This window comes from Cenococcum geophilum, assembly GCF_001692895.1.
Source record: "Cenococcum geophilum 1.58 unplaced genomic scaffold K441scaffold_17, whole genome shotgun sequence".
Classification (NCBI taxonomy): Eukaryota; Fungi; Ascomycota; class Dothideomycetes; order Gloniales; family Gloniaceae; genus Cenococcum; species Cenococcum geophilum.
In genome coordinates, this window is record NW_027137575.1 from 1,833,157 (window position 1) to 1,857,501 (window position 24,345).

The 24,345-nt window shown below is 50.7% G+C and overlaps 11 protein-coding genes across 11 annotated transcripts; 4 read left to right on the forward strand and 7 right to left on the reverse strand.

The window, feature by feature from the left end:
* Positions 1-554: 554 nt before the first annotated feature.
* Positions 555-1,553, reverse strand: K441DRAFT_556804 (Fcf1-domain-containing protein; the record flags this gene model as incomplete). Its single annotated transcript, XM_067643347.1, has 8 exons — positions 555-730; positions 814-961; positions 1,012-1,077; positions 1,136-1,159; positions 1,214-1,244; positions 1,300-1,371; positions 1,427-1,461; positions 1,518-1,553. 8 exons carry the CDS (start codon positions 1,551-1,553, stop codon positions 555-557), a joined length of 588 nt encoding a protein of 195 aa, XP_067504907.1.
* A 672-nt stretch (positions 1,554-2,225) lies between these two features.
* K441DRAFT_686756 (uncharacterized protein) lies at positions 2,226-3,470 on the forward strand (the record flags this gene model as incomplete). Its single annotated transcript, XM_067652020.1, has 2 exons — positions 2,226-2,388; positions 2,443-3,470. 2 exons carry the CDS (start codon positions 2,226-2,228, stop codon positions 3,468-3,470), a joined length of 1,191 nt encoding a protein of 396 aa, XP_067504908.1.
* Positions 3,471-4,843: 1,373 nt separating this feature from the next.
* Positions 4,844-6,381, reverse strand: K441DRAFT_81518 (uncharacterized protein). The gene is made up of 2 exons (XM_067654469.1): positions 6,124-6,381; positions 4,844-5,984 (listed from the first exon to the last, which is right to left on the reverse strand). Exon 2 carries the CDS (start codon positions 5,969-5,971, stop codon positions 5,093-5,095), a length of 879 nt encoding a protein of 292 aa, XP_067504909.1. The 5' UTR covers positions 5,972-5,984; positions 6,124-6,381; the 3' UTR covers positions 4,844-5,092.
* A 77-nt stretch (positions 6,382-6,458) lies between these two features.
* On the forward strand, positions 6,459-6,868 carry K441DRAFT_81528 (uncharacterized protein). Its single transcript, XM_067654472.1, has one exon. The coding sequence runs from the start codon at positions 6,525-6,527 to the stop codon at positions 6,768-6,770; it is 246 nt and encodes an 81-aa protein (XP_067504910.1). The 5' UTR covers positions 6,459-6,524; the 3' UTR covers positions 6,771-6,868.
* Positions 6,869-7,249: 381 nt separating this feature from the next.
* K441DRAFT_81526 (uncharacterized protein) lies at positions 7,250-8,776 on the reverse strand. The gene is made up of 2 exons (XM_067654471.1): positions 8,287-8,776; positions 7,250-8,227 (listed from the first exon to the last, which is right to left on the reverse strand). Exons 1-2 carry the CDS (start codon positions 8,668-8,670, stop codon positions 7,259-7,261), a joined length of 1,353 nt encoding a protein of 450 aa, XP_067504911.1. The 5' UTR covers positions 8,671-8,776; the 3' UTR covers positions 7,250-7,258.
* Positions 8,777-9,292, reverse strand: K441DRAFT_81525 (uncharacterized protein). Its single transcript, XM_067654470.1, has one exon. The coding sequence runs from the start codon at positions 9,193-9,195 to the stop codon at positions 8,884-8,886; it is 312 nt and encodes a 103-aa protein (XP_067504912.1). The 5' UTR covers positions 9,196-9,292; the 3' UTR covers positions 8,777-8,883.
* Positions 9,293-10,078: 786 nt separating this feature from the next.
* On the reverse strand, positions 10,079-10,714 carry K441DRAFT_557012 (uncharacterized protein; the record flags this gene model as incomplete). Its single annotated transcript, XM_067643355.1, has 3 exons — positions 10,079-10,172; positions 10,238-10,487; positions 10,558-10,714. 3 exons carry the CDS (start codon positions 10,712-10,714, stop codon positions 10,079-10,081), a joined length of 501 nt encoding a protein of 166 aa, XP_067504913.1.
* A 4,940-nt stretch (positions 10,715-15,654) lies between these two features.
* Positions 15,655-18,324, forward strand: K441DRAFT_658840 (ArfGap-domain-containing protein). Its single transcript, XM_067648427.1, has 5 exons — positions 15,655-15,951; positions 16,010-16,026; positions 16,160-16,270; positions 16,323-18,202; positions 18,257-18,324. The coding sequence occupies exons 1-5, from the start codon at positions 15,837-15,839 to the stop codon at positions 18,273-18,275; spliced, it is 2,142 nt and encodes a 713-aa protein (XP_067504914.1). The 5' UTR covers positions 15,655-15,836; the 3' UTR covers positions 18,276-18,324.
* A 1,253-nt stretch (positions 18,325-19,577) lies between these two features.
* Positions 19,578-20,018, reverse strand: K441DRAFT_686759 (uncharacterized protein; the record flags this gene model as incomplete). The annotated part of the gene is made up of 1 exon (XM_067652021.1): positions 19,578-20,018. The coding sequence occupies one exon, from the start codon at positions 20,016-20,018 to the stop codon at positions 19,578-19,580; it is 441 nt and encodes a 146-aa protein (XP_067504915.1).
* A 640-nt stretch (positions 20,019-20,658) lies between these two features.
* Positions 20,659-21,970, forward strand: K441DRAFT_658842 (DnaJ-domain-containing protein). The gene is made up of 4 exons (XM_067648428.1): positions 20,659-20,780; positions 20,831-20,848; positions 20,900-20,960; positions 21,013-21,970. Exons 1-4 carry the CDS (start codon positions 20,774-20,776, stop codon positions 21,611-21,613), a joined length of 687 nt encoding a protein of 228 aa, XP_067504916.1. The 5' UTR covers positions 20,659-20,773; the 3' UTR covers positions 21,614-21,970.
* Positions 21,971-23,426: 1,456 nt separating this feature from the next.
* Positions 23,427-24,276, reverse strand: K441DRAFT_81711 (uncharacterized protein). Its single transcript, XM_067654473.1, has 2 exons — positions 23,661-24,276; positions 23,427-23,501 (listed from the first exon to the last, which is right to left on the reverse strand). Exon 1 carries the CDS (start codon positions 24,163-24,165, stop codon positions 23,704-23,706), a length of 462 nt encoding a protein of 153 aa, XP_067504917.1. The 5' UTR covers positions 24,166-24,276; the 3' UTR covers positions 23,427-23,501; positions 23,661-23,703.
* Between the last annotated feature and the right edge of the window lie 69 nt (positions 24,277-24,345).

Sequence of the window (24,345 nt, forward strand, 5' to 3'; positions counted from 1 at the left end):
GGCCTTGAAGAGGAGGCCTTGGTTTGAGTCGTAAGTAAGGCTATCTCTGAAGTATAGCAGTCCTGATGAGAATAAAATGGCGAATAACTAGGAAACAAAACGCATAATATAGGTCCTATGCGTACATACAAACTTATACAAACTTCTGCAACGTTCCATTTATCTGTTTGTGCAGACAGTTTGCACGTATAGACTGCTTGCAGCAGTGATGTCACGCGAAGGATCATCCGTTAGTTCTTGCTACGCTGATGAGCTTCGGACAACCGTCTGGACTATTTTAGAGCGGAATTTACAGAGGAACTTGTGCAGGATCTTAAGCATCTGAAGCTACTCATGGGGGATAACTAGGACATCAAGTATTGAGTGTGTATCTCAATATTGGATTAGGTGTCTGACATACCTGCGTCATCAGAAAGTCTCACATGCACATACCAACTCCCGCCCGTTTTATCTATCACACCAAATATACCAAACGCCCCGCCATGCAATTAAAACAGCTCCCGAATGTCCTCTTCAAGTAAACCAAACTGCCGGCCTACTAGCAATAACAGTCATTACCGCTCCGGCGCATCAGGCAGCCTCTCAATATTGTATTTCCCCCTCGCAACCGACATGATGGGCACGCCCGGGATTTTGCGAATGCGGCGCTTGAGGTCAACATCGTTAGTAGCGACGATATAGACGCGGTGTTTAAGGACGCGGTCAACAATGCAATCGTCCGCATAGTGGCCTACACACCGCAAACTCAGCCATCGACCGCCAAACTGGTGAAGGAGCGGTGACAGGGGTAAGAATTGGGGGGGGGGGGAATACCTTTGTGATCGCACTTTAACCGCTCCCACCGCTCATCGCGGGCTATGCGCAGAGCGATGCGGTACCTGGCGCCCAAACGCTCCAATTCGGCCATTACGCAGGATGTGATTATCGGTGTGGCTTTGGCGTATAGACAGTCCATGAGGGCCTAGAGGATGTTAGAAGAGCAGGTTATGAGGCGAGGTTGTGGTGAGGTACCGTTTGGATGTCGAGCTTGTTTCTCACTGTATGGCTGAGGAAATTGGTGTCGATTAATACAGAGTACTGGGAGCTGGTGTCAGTGGAGGTGGGGGAGGTGGGGAGAGAGCGTGGCAGGACGAACGGGCGGGACGAGGGCGGTGTTGGCCTATGCAGCTGTCAGTATGCAGCCCAGAATAGAATCTGGATGTGGTAGAAGTACCTGAAAGAAGAGTGATGAGGAAACTTGTGGCCTGCCGTGGTCAGTAATGTTTCTTGAGACATTCGAGAGCTAGACGGAGCGCATACACTTGGCGAACCAGCTCATCTCCCTTGGCTTTCTTCTTCGCTTGTTCTTCGCCCGCCAGCTGATTCTTTTTTCTGGGATCAAGCCGTTAGTGGAGGGTCCAGGAATTGAGGTTGAGCATTTGCATACAATCGTGCATCTCGCTGGCCGATTACCCGCTTCACCTGCATTGAAACATGAGTTCTGAGGGCATCCGACTTTAGGCAGGGAGCATACGCACTGCAGCGAATTTCCTGGTCTTCTTAGCGACACCCATATTGAAAATTGCGGGGTTAGTATGCGATTTGCAGCTTCTATAGCGATATGGATTTGGTGTTTCTAAAAAAAAACGACAGGCCGGAAAAACATTTGTGGCTGTCGGCTCTCCCTGGTTACGAGCCGCAGGGCCAAAACAAGAACAACCCTGGGGAATTGCCCGCCGCTGGGGTTTCTGCAGCGTCTGCACCCCGCTGCACATCTTTGTATCACCAATAAATCACACTGCTTTGTTTTGTGCCGCGAGTCATTATCATCATTCCACAATTTATCCCACTATTCGATAAAAAAGACACCTCGTCTTCTCCCTCCTTACGCCCCGTCCGGCCCCGCCTAGGGAGGCGCTGGCTGCTCAGGAACCGATCAGCTGCGACGAACACCAAGTCCATCACCCCAACCACTCGCTCCCTTTCGTCCTTGTCCCTGCATAATCATCACTCCAACAACAACTACGGTGGAAACGGGACTCTTGTGAACGCCAATTATTCTGTCACTCCTTTTATCCATCGGCCTTTCTGACGACCATCCACTCCTTCGACGACTGCGCCTCAGCCCCCATCTCCTGAAACGCAACGTCAGCAAACTGCCTTTATCCGAGCCACTTCCAACATATCCTCCTTGTTCCCTTGAACGACCAGTGTCCCAATCTATCCACACCGTATTCATCGCCATGATGCTCGCAAAAAGGCCCTCGAGAGGGCCGTCAATAGGTCCCTTCAGCCTCCTGTTCTCCGTCCTCCTACTCCTCTTCACCACAGCCACAAACGCGGCAACCAGCCTGCCGGACCTCAGTACTGTGTCACAGTCTGATGAAACAGCAACAGCAACGTCAGGAAGTGCCAAAGCAACGAGCACCGGCAACACAAAGTCAGCTGCGGCGAAGACAACAGCAACATCAAATTCAGGAAGCTCAGCGGCCCCATCGACCGCAGCCGGATCCAGCACCTCTGCCTCCACCGTCGACGTAACGAGCGCTCCTGACCTCAGTAGCACCACGTCCCTCTCCGTCTTCCACCTCACGGGCCTCCCGACCATCGCAGGCGCCCTGAACCCCACGGTAGGCGTGCCGGACACCGCCAACGCGCCCTTCATGCAGAAATCCAACCTCCCCGACGGCACCGTCTTCATCTGCGTGGGCGCCGCGCTGGGCTTCATGGGCGCCGCGATCCTCGCATGGCGCGGGCTGGTGGCCTGGTCACTCCACCGCAGCGTCAAGCGCGCCGCGCTGGCGCAGAACCTCGCCGACTCCAAGTCGCTGCTGCACGGGCCCGGCGGGCACAGAGGCCTGTACACGACCGTCGGCGCCTCCAGCACCATGTCGCTCGACCGCCTGTCCGCCGCGCCGCCCAAGCCCTTCCCCTCCAACGGGGGCAGCGGCGCTGGCGGCACGCCGCCGAAACCCGCGCCCTCGGCCTCCTCGCTCTTCTTCTCCCCCACCGCCGGCTCGGGCCTCCACGCCTCCACCAACCGCCCCTCGTCCTACCTCCCCCCGGGCTACTACGCCTCGGGCTCCGCGCAGCCGGCCGCGGGGGCGCAGATGACGCACGTAGGCGGCAGCGGCGCCCCGCCCTCGCTGCTCGGCCTGGGCGGCCCTGCGAGCGCGGGGTACCAGCGCACGCGCAGCATGGGCATCTCGCCGCCCGGCTCGCCCGGCCTGCCGCCGTCGCGCGGCAACCCGTTCGAGCGCCCGCCGCCGTCCCGAGGCGAGAGCAGCGTCGGGTACACGCGCAGCAGCGTCGCGGGCACCGTTGGCGGCGGCGGCGGTGGCGGCGGCAGCGGCATGTACGGGCACGGCGTGGGTAGTTCGAGCAATTTGAGCTTGCCCGGGGCAAGTGCCGTAGCCGGTGGACGGGCGCCGAGCGCGTATTTGGAGGATCTGTTTGAGAATCATGGGAATGGGCCTAGGGAGCGGTTTTGAGCGTGCGGATGAGATTTCAGAGAAAAAAGAAGGGGTTTAGTAAGGAGGGGAAGAAAAAAATGCAGTAGCATCTGCGCCAAAATATACATATCCGCAGTTCCCCTCCCCTCCCCCCTCCCCCCAACGGCGCCGGTAGATGGGCTAGAGGGCACTGTTTTTTTTGTCGTTTGACTGTTTGTAGAGCTGTGTCGGGCATTGCGAGCAGAGCGGGTGTGCCGGAACCGAAATCCTCATCTTTCATCCTCATTCTTATCCTAGACCTGTCTCATCCCCTCCATCTCAGCCTCTTTTAGCTCTATATCCCAGAGTTAGCAGTTAGTATTTTTCTCTTTTTTTTAGGGGAGCGGATATTGTAGATTTGATAATGCCTCCGGCGGGCATTCGCTTCACCGGAAAAAAAAATTTTTTGGGGGGGGGGAGGGCATTCCGCGGCGTTTTACGACATCTCTCCGGGTTTCTTTTCCGCTCCGCTGGAAAGCGTGGGCTCTGTTTTCAGTTGCGGGGTGTTGTTGCATCGTGTATCTTGTAGCGTAGCATTTTGGATGAATGGAATCGAAGTAATTTCGCTCGCGTGCCGGGCCGCTTTCGCGTGTGACAATGTGAATTCAAGATGAGGCAGCGGGACGGGGAGGTGGTGGGTGAACGAGGTCTTTACGCACGTCGGGGATCCGGGGATGAGGCGGAGAGCACAGCATGTGGGGCTGCTGATGCAGAGGTTGAGATAAAGCTACCGCTATGTGAGGGCGACGGTTGGGACGGCCGTGCAATTGGGCAGCCAAGCACTGCTTGAGCTGCTGGGTTAGAGTTTCACCTATCACGTTCGCCTTCACGTCTGTTCGCAACGCACACCGCATGTCAACAGGTCCATTTGCTTGGTGAGCTATCTGTCTTTGATTCGTTGCGGGAAAACACAATCTCTCGTTCATCGAGAAGAATTCATACAGTATCCGTAAGCCAGACTTGGATAGTATATAGAAAAACAGCAAAACATTTCGAGCACGTGAAGCCTCCCTAGAACGCCCCTCCCTGTCCGGCTCCCAGCCTGGGGGAGGACGGAAAATAAAAAGACACAACAAAAGACAGGTTCGAAGTAGATTGGAAAGAGTGCAGACTGGGCTAAGCATATAAAAGCAGTCAAGTTGCCGTTTCGGGAAGAAATTTCCAATAGCAACTAAGCATCGTCAAAAGAAAGTCGTGAAAGCGGACAGCAGGACCAGCAAACGTGGAAGCGACGGGACCAGCGCCTGCTTTGATTGATGGGTTTCGTTATCGGGTTTCAACTCCGATACCGGATACCGGTGGCAAGACGTCTGACGGCCGTCAGAAATGCTGACCTTAAAAAAACAAAAGGCCTAAGATTCCAATATCGTGAAAAGCCTGAATTCGAACATTTCCGGTATATGATGACCGGTAACACAATCGTTCAATCGTTCGTCCATTAGGGTTTTGTTGGAAAGAACTTTGACAAATTTTGTACTCGGTCCTGAGTCAAGATCCCCTAAGAGAAAGCAGATAGCCTGAGTCTGAATATAAATCTGAATCTGAATCTGAGACGTAATCGATAGCCAACTTGTGTCGTAATAATATAAACCGTGAATGGACGTCAGGACAGCAAGCCTACGTTAATCCATGTAGAAATCCCCCTTGAGGATTCGCTCCTGGAAGGGATCAGGTACCTTGACCGCCTTGGGCATCTCTCGAGCGGGAGGCTCCATAACCGCCACGCTCTTGGCACGATGATGCTGAGCGGTAGGGCTTGAAACCGGGTTAGCACCCGAAATGGAGGAGCGCTCAGCGCGGGAACGGAGATTCTCCACGAAGTTGAAGCCTTCACCTGTGCGAAAGAACAGAGTCGTTAGCTCATGTTTATCAAGGTTGCGCGCAGACTGGGCTTTCAAATGCGCTGGGTATGCGTATGCAGGTGCGTGTGAGGCTGACGAAGCAGCCGCAGCAGGCACTAGAGTTGACACTGGAATTGGCAATGGGGATGGGAATGTGGACGATGATGAAGACAAACCTCGACCTTTGGCAGTCGGGGAAAAGAGGGATTTATCGACGGAAGGTCTACCATTGGGGTTCCCAATGTTCCCATTGCTCGTCCTCACATCCCGGAGGGCACGCGCTCCGAAGCTCAGACGCCTTGCAAACGGCGTGTTGGGGACACTTGAGGCAGACGGAGCCGGATCATCCTCGAAAGGGCTTTCGTCAACCGAACCAGAGTTGGCGCTCGAGACGCTTTCCGCGCGGGAGCGGACGGCGCTGAAGGGTGACGTCTGGTTTGGAGAGCCCGACAGGCCGATGGTGGTAAGAGAGAGACGGCGCCGCTGAGCTTGGGCGGCCGCAGAGGTGATGGGGCCTGGGTAGGCTGAAGTGGTATTCTGGCCTCCACCAATGCTGTTGGTACGGCCAAAGAGCTCTTGGAACGTTTGACCGGTGATTGAAGAGCGGCGTCTGTTGGTGGCCGCTGAAGGCGGCGGAGGCGAGTTTCGATCCGATGACATGATGGGTTGTCTGCTGTGGAGTGAATCAGTGTGCGGGTCAAGAAGTGGTGGAGTAGCTGTAGTCGGAGGTTTTGGAGTTTGAGGGAAGATTGCAGTAGCAGGTAGAAGAAGGGGAGGGGGAGCGGTCGGTCTGTTAACAGTTGTCGACTTACGATTGCAGGCAAGACCCCGGCAACTGGCGGGAGCAGGCGAGAAGGCTACGTCAAAGATGGGTCGATGGCGTGATAGGGCAACGGTTGGGTTTCGCAGTATAACAAGACAGGGAATTTGGGGATGCAAAGCAATAAGGTGGTTCGAGAAGCAGCTTAAGGGCAGGAATGTAAATAGCTTCAGGAGTTGCTCCTAAGAGGGTCCGCGTCAACTTTTGGCGGGTGCAGAGGTCGCTAGGCCTGCAAGTAGATTGGTCTTCCCCGCGTTGTTCCCAAAAAGAGAGTCCGTGGCAAGGGACAAAGACATCATCGATGCACCCGGTCCGATAATCTTGCAGGCCCATTATTGTTGCGGGCCAGTGCATCGCGCACTATTCGACGCCAATCCACATTATAGCGTAGGGATGAGCAGGCCGTCCACCTTAGGCCTCCATTCACAGCCTTCCCCGCATTGCTTCTTTGAGCCCATCACCGCAGAACTATCGCCAGCCCGCATGTCATGGCCACACTTTTGGACTAAACCCCAGTCCATCACCTTGGAAAATCTGGCAACTTTGGCCACTTTGGCAACTCTAGCAACTTTCGCAAAGCTAGCCAACACCCCGCTGCAGCTGTCCGCTCGTGTTCAGAGCTTCACAATCCCGGGATAACGCCCGCACCCCCAGGTTATAAGCAAAAGAGCGCACTTGTCATACCATTCCTTTCTCCGCGCTTCGACAGGCCACCCGCGTGAGCTTGCCATGCAATGATGCTTCCGCGGCTTCTACGAATCATGCCGGCTGGGCGTGTTCCCACTATCATGGGAACGGAACTCGCAGAAGCTCTTCAGGGACCTGTCTTTGGTCCGATTGGCAAGCCACCTGGTGGGCATCACTCGCGCTAGCATCCTTTGTTCACCTAGCTGGCATTTGGGGAATGTAAGCTCGAGTAAGGTCTATGAAACTAAATGAGAGAAGATCTACCAATCTATAAAAAGTATCTAGGCCCTGCCAAGATGCGAACAAGAAGGGAAAATAGGAAATCTACCGCGGAAACTTATCAGAACACCACCCTGCAGAAACCAACAGACCTAAGCTTCAGCAAAGATAACATCGTGATTCAAATTTGCACAGTGAAATGAATCTGACAAACCCGTGGCTCACTTCATCGGTTTCTTTGAGCTACTCCCCCCAACCTCAGGATTCGATCGCTTCCGGCTGTCCTGAGACATGATGATCCGAAGCATGTTCCGATATCGCTGTGGCGCTCCATATGACTCGAGCATTTGTGCGATGCCCGATAGACGCTCCAGGTGATTGCGAATCACTTCGTGTGGGATGTTCTTGAGGACATCCAAGACGAACGGCCCGTGAGCTTCCAGGGGAGCCCCGATGAGGCGCAGGTAGAGGTTCCTGTCCTGCTCTGGTTCGTTTTGCGAAACCCGCTTCCAGGCGGTGTTAGCATAGGCATCGCCATTCCGTTCCACAACACCTTCAAGGATGACAATCAACGCAGATGCTGCTTTGTTCGCTGCCTCTTTGCTTCTCAGCGGCCCGCTAGAAACTCGTTGCACGTATCCCTCGTCAATTTCTTCCAGAAGTTCGTCCAATCGGTCAGCACATGTAATAACATCACATGACTCGTCAATTGTCGGTCCTCGTGTAACGTATTCGTCAAGAGCCTTGAAAGCCTGCGAAGCTCTATTGCCCATCTTTTCGAAGAAGACAGTTGCTTGGAAATCCGGTGTGATTATGTCTCGTAGGCGATGGAACATCCCAACATTGTCAACCGCGTATTGCGTTAGGAGATTGGAAAACTCCTTGTAGATTCGGCTATGAGCGACATATTGGAGGGAATTGCCTGGCGTGCCGGCTTTGAATTCGCTTGGGAGATTGCCGGAGGGCTCGAATACTGACAGCATTTCCGTCATCTCTTCTTCCGTATCTTGGCCATCGTTGTGGAGAACCCAACCGCGATTTTCAGCAATCTCATCAAGGCCAATGTTGTCAATCACAACAGATGGTAACCTGTTCAAGATTTGAGAGCCGTCTGATGCGAGTTTGACAGCCTCTGAACGGGCGCTATCAGGTGCCTCGATTAGCAACTGGTCCTCCAACCAGTATATATGCTGTAGAAATAAATATTAGCTTAGAAGTCTTAAATATAGTCAACGTAGTTTGAGCTCACTTTGCAAGCTATTCCCTTTTCATTGGCACCGCAAGTGCACTGTGGAATGCGGTATTGCGGCTCTCCAGTCCCAATTCGAACGGTGATATGGTCGCTAATGTGAAAGGCATAATATCCCTCTCGCTCGGTACAATAGTTCATGTCGATTTGGTTGTCATCGCCGAGACCCACTTCGGCACGCTCTCGAGCAACCTCATCAAGTCCACCAACATCGTACTCAATGCCTGAGTTTTTGGATTCGATGATGATCCGGCCACTACCGTTCCCAGAGCCCTGCCGCCGATTTGATGGTGAACCACGTGCCCTAGCAGCACCGGCTCGCGTTAGCACCATCCCGCGATCGCCCAGGGTCAGTTTCTCGAGATCTTCTGAAGGCGCAGTCATGGAGGAAAGTGAATTCAAAGTATTGCTGTCTTCTGGTGATTCAAGCTGGACTGCGATCTTTCACGTTCTATATATCTGAACTCTACGCCGCATCCTTGGGAGGAATGAACAAGAACTCAGATCGCCAGCCTCTTTGCGGCGTTTTACAACACAGGGATCCTTCACGCCGCAAGGAAACCTGTGTATGAAATGTGATAGCTGTTAGAGAGCGTCTCAATGGTTCCTTCTCTTGTGTGGCATAGTTCGTCGGAAAATGAGAGTATGATGTGCCCGATCAGAGCTCTGCATAGGGAATGCTACAGCTCCTTTCACCTGTGCTAGAAAATGAGGTACTGTGCCGCACATCAGAGTCAGCCACTGACAGACCAGGAAATGGTTAGTTTCCAGCAAAAAGGTATTGGTGCCTGAAAGTCCTCTCGAAGCAGTAAAAGCACAAGCTGCCTGGGGAAACATTCGAAGGCAGCCGCGGCGTGGAATTGGCAGGGAACACGCGCTTCGGCGGCTACAAAAACCGTGAAGCGGCATATCGGAGAGGTGCCGCAGAGTCCAATGTGGTGGTTATGGGCCTGTCGAAGTTGTCGACTGTTGGTAAAGCGGTGGATGTAAAGTCGGGAAATGTTCCTGTGGAGGTGAGGTACGGCAAGGCGTGCCCCGCGGAGGGCCCGAGACGTTTCCCCGATCTACCGACGCCACAGCACAGCCAAAAGCGCAGCCTTTCTGCATCTAAATTTACCGTTTGTAAAGTGCTGGGCGCAGCGTCGTCCAGTAAGCTTGCAGAGAGCATCACAATCATCAAACATAGCGAGGCTGACTTTCACTGAATTGTCCAAATCTGCATCATGGCGTATGACGTTCCTGTTCCTGTTAAGGGGGTCCAAGGGGTCTGGTGCTGTCCTGCCTCATTGTCACCACTGCCCCATACTAATATTGTGCCGCTCGTCGGAATCTAGTCGGGTTGTCCGGGGCCAATATTCATGCGACCCCGATGCCTTTCCAGTTGAAGTTGGCAACGAGAGCATATGGTGGGGGGTTTTTTTTCCTTACCGAGCGCGTAAATCTCCCCGGTGGTGCCGCAATGTTGGCGTAAATTTACTCTTGCTGTGATTGGCAAATGTGAAAAGAGAGGAAATGATGCAATGATATTAGAAAATGCGGTGTATCTGCCAAGTGCTGGTGCGGCGAAGAAGAGGCGTGTGAAATACATGTCTGAAGAAAGGTATTATGAGCTGCCAGCAAGCTCCTCGATCCCTAACCACGTCATGACGGGCGTAAATCCGTTAATCCATCCCGAAAATGCGTTCAAACGCCACCAAAATGTTCGAAATCATGGGTGCCCGCACCACGAAGCAACCATCCTAAAATAATATGACACTCCTTCGCAGACTGCTCTTCCTGCCGCATCACCGCATCACCGCATCCCCCAGTTGGGATGACGGTAAGGAAAGTACCTCCATGCTGGATATCCTCGGGCAAACTGATCCGTAAGGCGTAGGCCGAGTCTACTAAGGGGTCAGTCAATGTTGCGATGGGACACGAAGGAAAAACTCACACCGGCGGGGCTGCTTACCGCGAGCTCCCTCCCGTTCGTGAAGCGGCGGCGTACACCGAATTCTCACGGGAACTTTGCTGTGAGTTCTGTTCTTTGGTTTTTCCGGCCTCGACGATGTGCCGCATGGAGATGCCTCCCCAAGGAAGTCCGGATAGTTCACGGCCTGGATCAAGATCTCCTGGCTCGGGGGAAGCATAGGAACTGCCTGCTCGTTTCTGATTTTCGACCTCTCGTTCCGTCTCTTCTTTTTGTTCCTTTACTTTCTCTCCTGCAGAGGCGATGCGTGTTAATGAACGATCTTAAGGGTAATATGAGAAGGTAAATGGAGCTTTACTTACGGAATCGTCGCTGCGCAAGTTTGTTCTGAATCTTCCGTCTTTCACTGGGGTCCTTTACCTCCGACCATTCATCTCCTTTTGCTCGCGATGCTTCTCCCTTTGGTGACTCCGCTCGTCCTCCAGACTGCTGGTCACTCGTTTGCTGGTTTTGCGACATCTTTTGGTGCTTATCGGAGAAGGATTTAAATCGATGCGACAAGTCTCTATGAGGAGGATACGAAGTAGTACTCTTCTTCGTAAGGTCGTATAGTCCGTTCCTCTTCAGTGTCAAGGAATGCCTCATCTAAGTACGAAGATGTTGAGAAGACTTCGCGCCTAGAGAGCGACTCGGAGGAGCTACGGCCGCCCCACCCCAGGTTGCAGAACTCTGGCTCCAGGCCAAGTTGAGAAAAAGGTGTTTAACGTCTACGAAGGGCTGTGAGAGGGGAAAACGAGATCTTCGACATTCAGCTAGTCAGTGCTCGGTGCCTGATGGTTGACTGTTCGATAGTACAATGGACTGAAAGAAAATGTACAAGAATAGCTGAAACAACCAACAAACACGATAGGGAAGAGGTGAGTCCTAAGTAAAGTGCGGAACGTCATATACATACCGTTGACTAGTGAAGCTAGAAAGGCCGAGTGGCCTATTCCGGATGTCAGGTCGTCCCAGGACAGCGGAGCTGGCGAAGATAGAGATGCAAAGCCTTGACTCAAAACCGTTGGAGACTGTGAGCTTCGGGGGGGTACATGGTGCATGATTGGGCAGGAAGTTTCATTCGCAAACCATGAATAAACTAACACGCGAACGGACAACGACAGTCAACAACGTTTTTTAGGCATCGACACCCTGGAGCAGACAAAAATACTGAAGACTGCGGAGACGCCTAGGGAAGGTTTGGACGAGCAAAGAGCCGGCAGAGGCCAGCTCGGAGGCCCCGTCGAGCCAATACGCAGATCGGGTTCCATGACGTTTAACTCAATCACAAATACTCCGGCCAGCAGATCAGCACCGAGGGTAAGAACATACTAATCCCATATACCAGCCTTGTAGGGCGAATAGCACCCACCAGTGAGGGCCAGGATGTCATTGGCCACCCCTTGGGCGCAGGAGAAGCCTCCCGTTACAAGCCAGATGAATTTAGAGATCAGTGGAAGTACCTGCATGCTCTCGTTACCGTTGAAATGGCAGGGCTCCTCGGGAGGGCCGCGATGACACGACCCTGTCGATGAGTTCACGGGTTCAGCCCCGAAACCCATCCGACTCAGACGGCCGAGTCAGCAACGTTATTGGCTCACGAGCTTTGAAATAACCGCGAATTTAAGAAAGCCATCTCTTGCAAATACCAAAATCAAAGGGAGGCAGTGCCTCAGCCTCCGGTTGTTTCTGCCCTCCTGCCTTCAGATCGTAGAGACTAACACCCATCCACGCCATAGCACGACACGAGCCATGCAGAGCGTAACTGGGGGAAGCGAACCAGAGACAGGCAGTAGCTAGAGAATTTTTCGTGCCAACCGCGTTCTCTTTGTGTCGGGGCTGCTGGCGCATCGACCTTTTGCGATTCTCGGTAGGGGGCATGACGTTTATTGCTCCAAGCTCACGGCCTAAGGCCTTTATTATGGCCGCTTTCACCGATCTCACAGTGTGGGGGCGGCAGTTGAGGGGAGAAGAACAAGATCAAAGTGTGCGGAGACCAAAACCGCTTAGGTCGGTGAGCGCGGGACTGGGTAGGCTTCCACTTCCACGACTTTCTTGCGGAAAGTATTGTGGAAGGGTTCGTGGTGTTGCGGTCTGTTTAGCGTCCAGGACGCTCTCGTAGGGTGCACCAGCAAATCAAGCGAGCCCATTGTCAAAGCAAAAGTCACTGTGGCTACGACTCACACCTAAATTTCACCGCCTCCGTCTAAGCCTCCCCCGACTCGAAAGCGGCACGCCAGCAGGATAAAAGAACTTAATCATCGCACAAATTGGTCGAAAGCGCTGAAATCGAAAGCAAAAACCCTCTTAGCAGCATGCCACCAAAACATCCGCCTCGTGTGAAATACCGCAAGTGCTGTTGACCGTCTTTCCGTTGCTCAATAACACCCAAATAGTTGCCTCGATACCCAAACATGCAGCGCAGAAGCAACAGACCCCACTCCGGTGACTCTGCTGAGCCCCCACAAACGCAGACGAGCTTCTACCAAGCGTGATTCCAAGGATAATAACCACTCTTTTCCGGGTCGGTGGAGCTACGATGGTGCTGCGTGCATGCTTCAACTGCCATGTACTAGGGTCATGAGCGAGGAATGAGTTAAAAGATGTCTCAGGTAGACTCATAGAGGGTGCTTAGACCACTAGAAGCCGATTCCTTTCCAGCTATCATCACAACAGTGTTAAATCCGGTGCTACATTATCCGGTATTTACGAAAGACCTTAATTCAATCATCACATCAGCTTAGCATTGGCATTCTTGGGAGGCATAATCTGCCGCGGGTCTAATGTTGGATCTTGGCTCTATTCCCTTGGAGGTTTGCACAGAATAGTAATCGAGGATGTCTAAGCAATATGAAGAAGGTTATTCTAATTGGGGTTTGGGGCGCTGAGCTCCGAGCTCCGAAAGTTTGATTATGAGGGTGAAGATGCATTTAAATAGCTGTGCTGGCTCCGCGAAGCAAAGTCCTGAAAAGTTCGAATATGAGTGGTCAAAATGGTTTTCTGGACGGGGGTCTAATCCCGACACCCGCAGGCTTCCTTGTCGTTGAATCCCAAGGCAGCTGAATCGGAGCAGCCGCCTATTCTATCCCCTTATCACCCAATGCTGGGGTATACTCTCACATTTCTAAACTTCCCCATGCTTTGCAATGGCAAAGCCAGGTTGATAGAAAATCACTAATATGTTAATTCTGTTGAGCGGTTTGAATTACAATTGGCCGAATATGGCACTCGGTAGGGGACGCCTTAACCGTGCTGACCGTTCTCAGCCATGCAAGGTTATAAAGTTGACGGGTGTTCGGTCTGTGCGTTGACAGCCGGTAGGTCTTTCAGCTCCGGTGTAAGGGATGGGAAGTGGAGCCGAAATGTAAAATACTTTTCTTACCTCTATTCCTGTACTCTTACTAGGCCCCATTTCGAATTGAAGACGGTGAATGATCATGTACTCCGCATGACCCCCAAATTTCCAAAACGTTGGCGCTGAGCTTTTCATGATGTGGACCAAAAGATTCACACGATTTACAATCCAGAATCTCAAATTCGGACCCTCATGAACCATGCCGATAAATATAGGCTATTCAGCATTCCATCTTGTCTACTACAAACATCTCCAGTCCACCATAGGAACGAACCACTTTCTCGACTTATCACCAGCCATGGAGGGTTACCTCTCATACGAGCTTTCAAAGCACCTGAAGGTTCACAGGCATGATATGGTGCTTTTGTGTATTTAGTTACGAGAAACAACCCGCCAACATGTTTTACAGGACATCAACTACTCCCTATTTCTATCCAGCCCAGCTTTCACATCCGCTCACTACTTCATGCTACAGATCTATTTGCACCTTCGTTAGATTTGAATCCATCTTACCTATATATCCTACGACTATCCTAAACTCATCGTCACAATTGATAGATATACCACATAGCCATCCTTATCCAGCGAAACCGCGGGATAGAATACGATCGAGCAGATTCCCAGTTATGTCTTCGCCGCCTGTGATTAAACCAAACTTAGTTTCTAGCTTAACTTTGACTTCTGTAGTATAGATGTACGGGTGACTAATGCCTATTATTCTTTTAATAAAAAAGGGGCAATGGATTTTGCCACAAATGCCGACACCAATATATGGAAGCGTCGTAGGAAAGGAAATATTTTCGCGGCAAAACAACCGGAGAGTAAGGCAGAAGCGGCTGCTATCACAAGTGGATTCGCTAGCCCGAGCAATTACATTTTTAACAAATTGCATGGGTTGGACGCATTGTAGAAGAAAGAGGTAGGTTGTGAAGCATAATTGTTGACTCCGCCTCTTGAAGACTCCTTACCAGCGAATTGTGACTGTTAGCACCGTATTTAAAAGATATCAACCCGTGAGTGCCCCCTAAATCTGTATTGTATTTAGTTTCTCGGGTTTGACATCGTCTTAATTGTAACAAGTTCGTTGCGAAGGAGAATGTTTGTCTTATATAAAAGTCTTACTGGCTTATGAAGACGGCAACCAGTAAGGTGGAGAAGACACGGTCCTGCTAAAAACCTTTTTTACTCTCCCACTGATTGATGAAGTATGCTCCAAGGTCATGGGTGATTCAAGAAGCAGGCAAATCGTGGGGTACTACACAGAAGCCGATGAAGATGCTAGCGGTGGAGAAGCCGACAGAACATTGATCTTCTTCTCACATGGACCCTCATCCTTTGATTTCAGAGTGTTATCTCATAGCGGTGGCCATCGAAGTTTGACGCGCACAATGGAAGGAAGGAAAGGAATGAGCAGGATCAGAAAAACGAAAATTGAATTTGATGCTTATTTCTTAGTCAGCATTTTAGCGCACTACGGCATCCCACGGGCAAAATGGCAAAGTCGTCGTCTTTCCTTCTTCTTTTCCAACACACTTCATAATTTCGGACGCATAATCAACCGCCAACCCTCTGCTTCATAGGCTGGTCGGTCATATTGGCGTTCAAGACCGAACCAACAGAGGCACATTTAGGCTTCAGCATCCTTTTCAATGCCGCCGGAGCGCACCTGCGTGCCAAACATAGTACCTCAGAAGGGCATTTGCTGTTTTCTCCCACGAATCACAAATGGTCTTCATACATGACAAATAGCACGTAGATTTTTTGGAAATATTGTTTTGACGAGAGCTACGGAGAGCGTCTCAGTTCTTCTCCTGCTCCTATGTTTGATAGGAAATTCGTCCTTTCAGTGACCCAAAACATAGTGACACCCTATAATTCTTGTAGCAATAAAACCAAGCCCAGATCAGCGGTACCTTCCCAGGGTACGTAGATAGCCAGCCTTGTGGGTAAACCCCCTGCTGTGCAGCAGGCATTTCCACGTTGTGGTCATCGTGAGAGGGCTGCCCGAATGCGCCAATAGCACACGACTCGTCGCCCTCTGTAGTAAGCACCTCAACGTGGAAAAAAACTGGGGGTAGACCCTAACCTCCTTTCTTCTTTCTACTATGGACCGTTCCTAGTGCACCCCGGATTATTTTGTGACATGAACATCGCCTTCGGTCACGAGAGTCGCCAGTCTAGCTGCCCCATGTTTGAGAGCCGCTTCGGCATCCTTTTAGCTCCCAACCACCTGTACTGATTCTCGCCATGGCTTCCGTACTGAACAAACGCCAACAAGCGCGCAATGAGCGCGCTCTTCAGGAGCTTATTAAGACAGTCCCAGGGAATGATCGATGCGCAGATTGCGGCACGCGGAACCCAGGTCAGTCGGCATCTTGAGCTCTTTGTAATGCTGTCCAGTAGCTGACTTCGTGGCATAGGGTGGGCCAGCTGGAGTGTGAGTTAAAGCTCCTCATTTCCTTCTCAAAAACACTCTTCCTTCTCAACGCGTCTTGCCGAAACTTGGACTCCCTAGATATATCCATCGATAACACAAAAGCTAATACTGACATGTCTGGTCAACCATTTAGTTGGGTGTATTTTTGTGTATGCGATGCGCCGCATTGCACCGCAAGCTGGGTACCCATATATCAAAAGTTAAATCGTTAAGCATGGACAGCTGGAACAATGAGCAAGTCGATGTGCGTCTAACCGTACCTTCCGCGGATGATGCATCTTATTAATGATCCACAGAATATGAAACGGATAGGCAACACGGAGTCGAATCGTCACTTCAACCCGCGAAACACCAAGCCGCAAATCCCAATAGATATGGACGAAGTTGATGGAGTAATGGAGAGGTTCATTCGACAGAAGTACGAGCACAAAGCGTTTTCCAGCGAATCACGACCTGGAACAAGGCAAAATACTGGAAGCACAAGCTCAGTAGAAGACCGACCTCCGCCGCTTCCTCCAAAACCAGGAAAGCGATTTGGATTTGGCCTCAGAGCTGCATCCTCGACCTTCCCAATGTCTAAGACGGTCACACCGCCTATATCGCCCGGTCTCGGAGGTTTTCCGGAGGATTCATCTCCACCGAGAGTAAATAAAGCCTCGAGAGTTTTTGGGTCAAATATTGGGGGTCCTAGTGATGGGTTTGAATCGAAACTGGCAACGCTACGAGATATGGGATTTCCGGATGAGAAGCGGAATGCCACCATACTAAAGGGCCTCAATGGAAACTTAGACAAAGCTGTTGAGGCTCTGATCAGATTAGGAGAGAGAGGGTCAACTACAGCAAGAGGCAGCACACCTGTTCCACCGGCGAAATCAAATGTCAATGGTATCACGATAGACCGAACACGGACTACAACGTCTTCGAATAACCCTTTTGATCAACTTGATTCTGCCCCACAGCCACCCCAGCAACAGCAACAGAATCACGTGGCTGCGCCGCTACAAACTCAACCTGTGGCGACAAATGGGCCTTCATATTCTCATCTAGTCTCACCCTCAAACCCGTATAATCCTTTTTTGCCCTCTTCGCAACAGGTACCATTCGCTCAACAACCTTTCGATCAGCTTTCCCAAAACCAACAGCAACAGCCCTTATTTCCGAACAGGACGGGAGGTTATGACACCCAAAGCCAGCAACTACAGCAAACCAACCCCTTTCAGCATTCATTTACTCCACCGCCAGTGCCTCAGATACCCCAAATATATAATAACTTTTTATCGCAACAACCCCCTTATCCTCAGCAACAAACACTTCAAACATCGCAAGCACCCGCTAGTGGTAGCAATCCATTCTTAAGGTCATCACGATCTCAAATATTTACTCAGACGAACCCGTTCGATCAGCGCCAACATCAGGACATGAGCACGCCAGGAACGCAGAGCTATCAGGCTCCACAAAATCCACAAACATTCCCTCCTGCACAAATGCAAGCACCAAATCCTTTCCAACAGCAGTCTCAGATACCACAGCAGTTACAGCAGTTCCAACAGCACCAGCAGCAGGATGCTCCATTCCAGCAGCAGGATGCTCCATTCCAGCAGCAGAACGCTCCATTCCAGCAGCAGCAACCTCAAGTGCCTCAACAATCGTTCAACCCCAACGCGAACTCCCAATTCCAACCCTCAAATCCTTACCAACAGCAGCCGCAGTTCCAGTCCCAACCACAGCAACAATTTCAGCCTCAACAGCAGCCACAATTCCAACCCCAGGCGCAGCAACAGCAGCAAGCCCAACAATCTTTTAATAAGTCCTCCATTCTCGCCCTCTACAACTACCCTCATCTCGCGCCTACCCACTCTGACGCCCTTTCATCCAGCACCACCGCACCACCTGCTGCTAGCTTGAACAAGCGCAGTGTCACGATGCCAATCCCGAGCGCGACCATGACCGCAGGCCCTGCGGCGGGAATCATGAATCCCTTTGCATCCATGGGCCAAGGCCAGCCACAGGGCCAGACCCAAAATGGGCCCGTGGGCGGTCAAGATGCAGATGCCGGAGCTGTTTCGGCAGGTAATGGAATGAGGCATGTCAGCAGTGAGAGTGTAGATTTTGCAGGCCTGATGGGCGGACGACACAGTCCGGACGCGTTTTCGGGCCTCAGTGCGCGATTCGTGAGGTGAGAGTGCGGAAGCTTGGCTGAAACGAACGTGGGAAGAGTAACTCGCTCCAGACATCAGAAATGTAGATGAAACAAGTGGAAGTCGGTACCACGTGGTAATAATGTTTGTAAATTCAGCAGCTGGAGCGAAGGACCTGAGCCTTGGATCGCATCGATGCAGAGGAGTGGGATATGTTACTATTTTCCTTCTGGGTACTGAAAGCCACCTTTTTTTTGGACATAGTTAGGGGCGGCATGTTGTGGCGCAATGTACTCAGCATTTACAATTCATCGCTACAGACATTGTATTAGATGATCGCGAAGGATTGTGCGTTGATTGATGGGCTTATCGAAAGGTTATTGCTATTCATGCCGTACCCATAATATACTCTTGAAGACTCTTAGAATACTTTAAGGGCTAGCATATGGGCATATACCACAGAGAATGTCTTGAAAAGAGAAATCAGACGGTCCATCACGTCATGTCCTTATACTGGTCTTCCACAGAGTGGTGGTCAAGTGAACTCATGCACTCTTATATAGATGCGGAATCTGTTTTGCGTTAAATCCTCTCAGCTTTCTTTGAAAAATCTCCCGTTGAGATAATGCAATCAATCACATATTGGCCCAGAGTATCCTGTCACTGCTGCACGGCTAATCACAGGCTATCCCATCAGCATGAGAAGTAATGCGTATTTCACGTGACTTTGAGAAAGACGGTTTTATCAGCACCTGGTCAAATACCATAACGACATCTACATGGGTATATATCGAAAGACTAGCTAGCCACATAAGCGCGTACTATACATTCGTTCCATAGGCGGCCGATATTCTAAAACAAAGAGATGGCAATGAAAGACCAGCACTGACTTCTTCCCCGCCTCTGCAGTGACTTGGATTCAGACCCTGGAGGTGCTGATAGATTTTGCGCTTAGAAACTTTTCTCTGAACAACACGCACCAAAGATACACGCTACGCACGTTTGCGGGGCCGTCCGTCCGTCCGCCAACAACTACTGTTGCAGGGCAGATGATTGAGGCTACTATGTTTGTCCAAGTATCCCCAAAGATTGTCGAGCTGACGGTTGGCACTATTACTAGCAGACGCCCGGCATATAGAGTGAGGGTACTGCTGGTGGAGACGGGAGGGAGATTCAACCGCAAGACCAGTGCAAGCTCGGTGGTACGTCGAGCACTTATTTGAAGACTGCTCGGAGACCTGAACGCGATTTGGCACTCTCATGAAGCCGAATCTCCGTCGAAGTTTTGGAGGATTATAGGACGAGGATGATGCTGAAGTCGTTCGGGTATGGTCAAGTCGATGCTGTACAAAGCTCCATAAGGGCTGTACATGGTGCACACGCCAATTCCTCCTCATAATACCCCTAATCCTCCTACATGAACGCCTGCGCAAGTTTCGCCACGCTCCCTAATCCCCCGATACCCGCTGCTAGCTTGCCGATGCCGCTAGACTCTTCTTTTCCATATCCCTCGCTTCCGTAGTAACCCCCACCGCCCCTGCTCGCTCCTCCGCTACCCTTCAGTACATCTGGCAGCCGGATCCCAAGTTGTTTCGCAGCCTTGTGTAGAAGACCGCCTGAGATCAACGGCATAATCACCATGAAGAATACCTTGATGGGGTGGCGGCGCGCATAATCATAGAGCTTGCGGAGCAGGTGTTTGAACTTGTATATCATACGCTGAATATAGCCATCGCGCGGACGACGCTTGTAATGGGAGCTTGAGCGGCCGTGCGAAGAATGGGAGGAGCCCGCATATGAGCGCGCATACGATGGTCGATGACTAGAGGAGCCGGAGCGTGAGAACCAGCTCATTGTGGAGCTTGATGGTAAGCGAGAATGGAGAGGATTCAAATTTTGCAATTGGCGCGACTTGAGAGCTGAAATTTTCAGCTAGGAGAAGGTTGCACTTAAACGTGAATGCGGAGACGCAGGTGTCGGATCGGAGGATTGACGGCGGAGAACTCTTCAGAAGATGCAGGAAATAAGACAGACGATGGCGCAACAATTGCGCACTTTTCGACCGAGATGACCTTGGGTGCGAACTTGTGGGGATTGAAGCTGATCACCAAGGGCTTATGTACCTCACTGACCGCTTCTTGGTGGTTGGGACCCTCGTTCGCTCTTATGCAGGTCGTGCAGGTGTTCCCAGCCACCGCCAAGGGGAAGGGGAAGCAAAGAGGATCACCAGTAGACGGTGATTGGGTGATTCTGTTGATGCAACGGAAAGTTACATAAAGGACACGTTCGACAATGAAGACGGGGGAATAACTTTTTATTATCAGTAATTTCAATCTGAATTGATTTGTATACAAAAAATCATGATAGTGTTGAAGGGACCTCAAGCACAGCCACTCACGTGCTTAGGGTCAAGCCGCGTGGCTGAAGCGAAAACGTCATCAAGGAAATGGATGCTTTAGCGGGCGTCCTATGGTCAAGTTCTGTCCCAGCTCATCTACCTTCCACCTTATACAGAGCCCTGAGAAATACCCACTCACTGCATCCTGCCTTATATTACTCGAATATTCTCAAAATCCAGCTAGCTTGGAACTGTAAAAAGTCCGCCGAACATGTCTGGTAATTTATGGTCCCATCTCCCAATTAAAAACCAGGCTGACTCTTAACAGCACCGCCAGTAGATTACTGTGAGCATTATAGGCCCGGCAATAAAGAAATAAACTCACAATATCTCTTAGATGCTACGCTAGAAATCGACGCAAAGGCGACTCAACAACAAATTCGAGATGCTTACAAAAAGTATGCCCCATTGTCCAAGCTACCCAACATTGCTAACCTCCATCTCCTCTAGAGCAGCCCTTAAATACCACCCCGACCGCGTCCCAGCCGACTCCCCGGAGCGGAACACAAGAACCAAAAAATTCCAGCAGATAAATGACGCTTACTATACCCTTTCAGACCCAACCCGTAGGCGCGACTACGATTCAGCACGGCAGTTTCATGACTTTACCAGCAGCAGTTCCTCAGATTTCGAGGAAGAGATACCCGGACAATCTACTCCCGGCGGTTTCCCGTGGTCTGCGTTCGGCTTTGGTGGTGGCCCCAACACTCAGCCTAGTGAGGAGGAACATGAGCGTTTCAGCAACGAACAGTTTGGCAATGTCTTCGAGGAGATGTTACGTGAAGAGGGTATGGCAGAGGGCGAGCGGGCACAACCTACGGGCAAGTTCTGGAGCCTTATTGGTGGGTTAAGTGGTGGAGCAATGGGCTTCATTATAGCGAATTTCCCCGGCGCCGTTGCAGGTGCTGTGGCAGGGAATAGGTTAGGTGCAGTGCGGGATGCAAGAGGAAAGAGTGTGTACGCAGTATTCAATGAATTGCCCCAGGCTGATAAGGCCCGGTTGTTGAGCGACCTTGCAGCAAAGGTCTTTGCGCATGCAGTTAGGTCGTAGGAAGCTTTATTACGACAGGAAATACGGCGGTTTCAGAAATTTCGGATTCGGATAATGGGACATGAATGGAAGGACTAGGCGATTTTGCAATGATATCCAGCGTTTTGTATGAAAGAATCGGTGTCTAGGATATATATTATATAGTAATTTTCTAGAGTCTCCCTATCAATGACTCTTTTTCCAGCAAGAATTCCTCTAGCAAGTGTTTGTTCTTCTTCAATTTAGTGTTCAGTGTATCAGTATTTCTACGCCTACAGTTCTCCATGCCTTCCGTCTCTACAGAAAATAGTGTTGGAAAAGAAGTTAATGCGATGATAAGAGATGTTTTGCAGGCCCTATAGATGGCCGAAATTATCCTTAGGCCTACTTATGACGCTATCTCTCTCTGATATGATCTTATTCTACTTCAAAAAAAAAAATTGGTTGGGGGGTTTTTACGAAGAAGCGCACATTAGCTTTCACCGAACTTTCATACTTCAGCCCAAGCGTATAGGTTCTATTTTTCTGTAAATAATGTTACACTTGTTCGCTGAATAATTCCCCTCCCACACAGTAAATTCCCTCGTTTTACTTTTTCATACCAATGCTAGCTCAACTTGAATTATTCCACTTTAAAACTTAGCCGCTGTGTTGTCAAAGTAAGCGTTGATACCGCTTTCCTCATAAACATATCTACCAATTCTTCATCTTCCAATTCCTCCATGCTTGATACCTTTATTTCACATCATAAAGGGGTAGTCGTATTAGGCGGCAATTCTTCAACCTCAGCCTTCCCAACATAATGGTTTTCTGGCAAGGTGTTCGCAGAGAAAGGCTCGCTCACCGTTGGAGGGCAATTTCCGCCACGAGGAGGTATCTGCCTGCCTATAAAAGTAGAAATGAAATGACAGGAGCGAACATGACAAAAATAATTAGGCAGTATGAGAAAGACCGTACTCTATAATTGCCCAACTTACTTCCTATGTGTGTGGTGTGCCCGTGTCGGTTGCCATGAATTGATGTAACGCTCCGACTTTGTAGAGTGCACTTTCTATGTTTGAGCAGAGCAGTTCCTCCATGTAACCATCGTGAGAAGCAACTTCTGATGGATCTGTTGCTCCACCAACTCCGGGGCCAAGAGTAAACCTCGACCACTGCATACAAAAGCCCTCATTTTCTCTCGATTCTTCCAACTCTTCTTTTTTTTTCATGCCAGCGAGCTTGCTCAACTTCGGACATCCGTCCCCTTCGTTCCACCCACGCCATGCTTTTCCTATTTTTTATTGCCTTTGCCTAGTGCCACCGACTTGCTCCATGATATTGACCGGCCGTCTTCCTTGACAACAAGTTTCTAACTCCTGCTCCTCATCCCCAAGTCCGCAAGACATCAGCTTTAGCTAATTAAACTGTTTATTGCCAGGTTTTCTATCCCATTCTGTACAATCTCGCCTCGCTGGTATAACCTAATACACTCCCTACGCTCTTTCCCGGGATTGACTACCTTCCCACTTGAAGAGAGACGACTTGATATTGCCTGCCCAGGGGTTTCGTTTCAATGAGTAGCCAGACTTCCAGCTAGGTGCTCACGGTGACTCTTCCCTTCCGATTTAGCCTCAGAACTATCGCCTCGACCATCGACTGGTCCACGCGCAAAAGCAGCAGCAAAGCTGCTGAGCACAATGGAAGCCGTTAGGGAATAAAATGGCAAGATCATCATTGGTCGTCGAAGGTGGGTCTTTGAGGAAGTTCTCTGCCCGCGTGATTATTCAACACTTGTTACGAACTGAGGACATCTGTCCAGTGAGCGACAATAGTACATTAGTATGATGGGGGGACGACAAAACCTGGCAGAGATGTTGGGTGCATTCTGCCACAGACAACTGAAAAGATACCACAATGTCAGCTCCAGCTGACAACCCATTTTCTCTTCTCTCTAGGTTCATTCTTGTGATTTTCGAGACCTCAGATCCAACGCCTTGACCATCGACTGGTCCACGCGCAAAAGCAGCGGCGAAGCTGCCGAGTGTAACGGAAGCCGTTAGGGAATAAAATGGCGAGATCATCATTGGTTGTCGAAGGTGGGTCTTTGAGAAAGTTCTCTGCCCGCGTGATTATCCAATACTTGTTACGAACTGAGGACATCTGTCCAGTGAGCGACAATAGTATCCAGTATGATGGGGGGACAGCAAAACCTGGCAGAGATGTTGGGTGCATTCTGCCACAGACAACTGAGAAGATACCACAATGTCAGCTCCGGCTGACAACCCATTTTCTCTTCTCTCTAGGTTCATTCTTGTGCTTTTCGAGACCTCAGATCCAATGCCTTGACCATCGACTGGTCCACGCGCAAAAGCAGCAGCAAAGCAGCCTAGCATAATGGAGGCCGTTAGGGAATAAAATGGCAAGATCATCATTGGTTGTCGACTTGTTACGAGCTGAGGACATCTGTCCAGTGAGCGACAATAGTATACTAGTATGATGGGGGGACGGCCAAACCTGGCGGAGATGTTGGGTGCACTCTGCCACAGACAACTGAAAAGATGCCACAATGTCAGCTCCGGCTGACAAACCATTTCTTCTCTCTAGGTCCAATCTTGTCCTTCTCGAGGCCTCAGATCCATCGCCTTGACATCGGCTGGCCCACGTGCAAAAGCGGCAGCAAAGCTGCTGAGCGCAATGGAAGCCGTTAGGGGATAGAATGGCATCATCACTGGTCGTCGAAGGTGGGTCTTTGGGGAGGCTCTCTGCCCGCG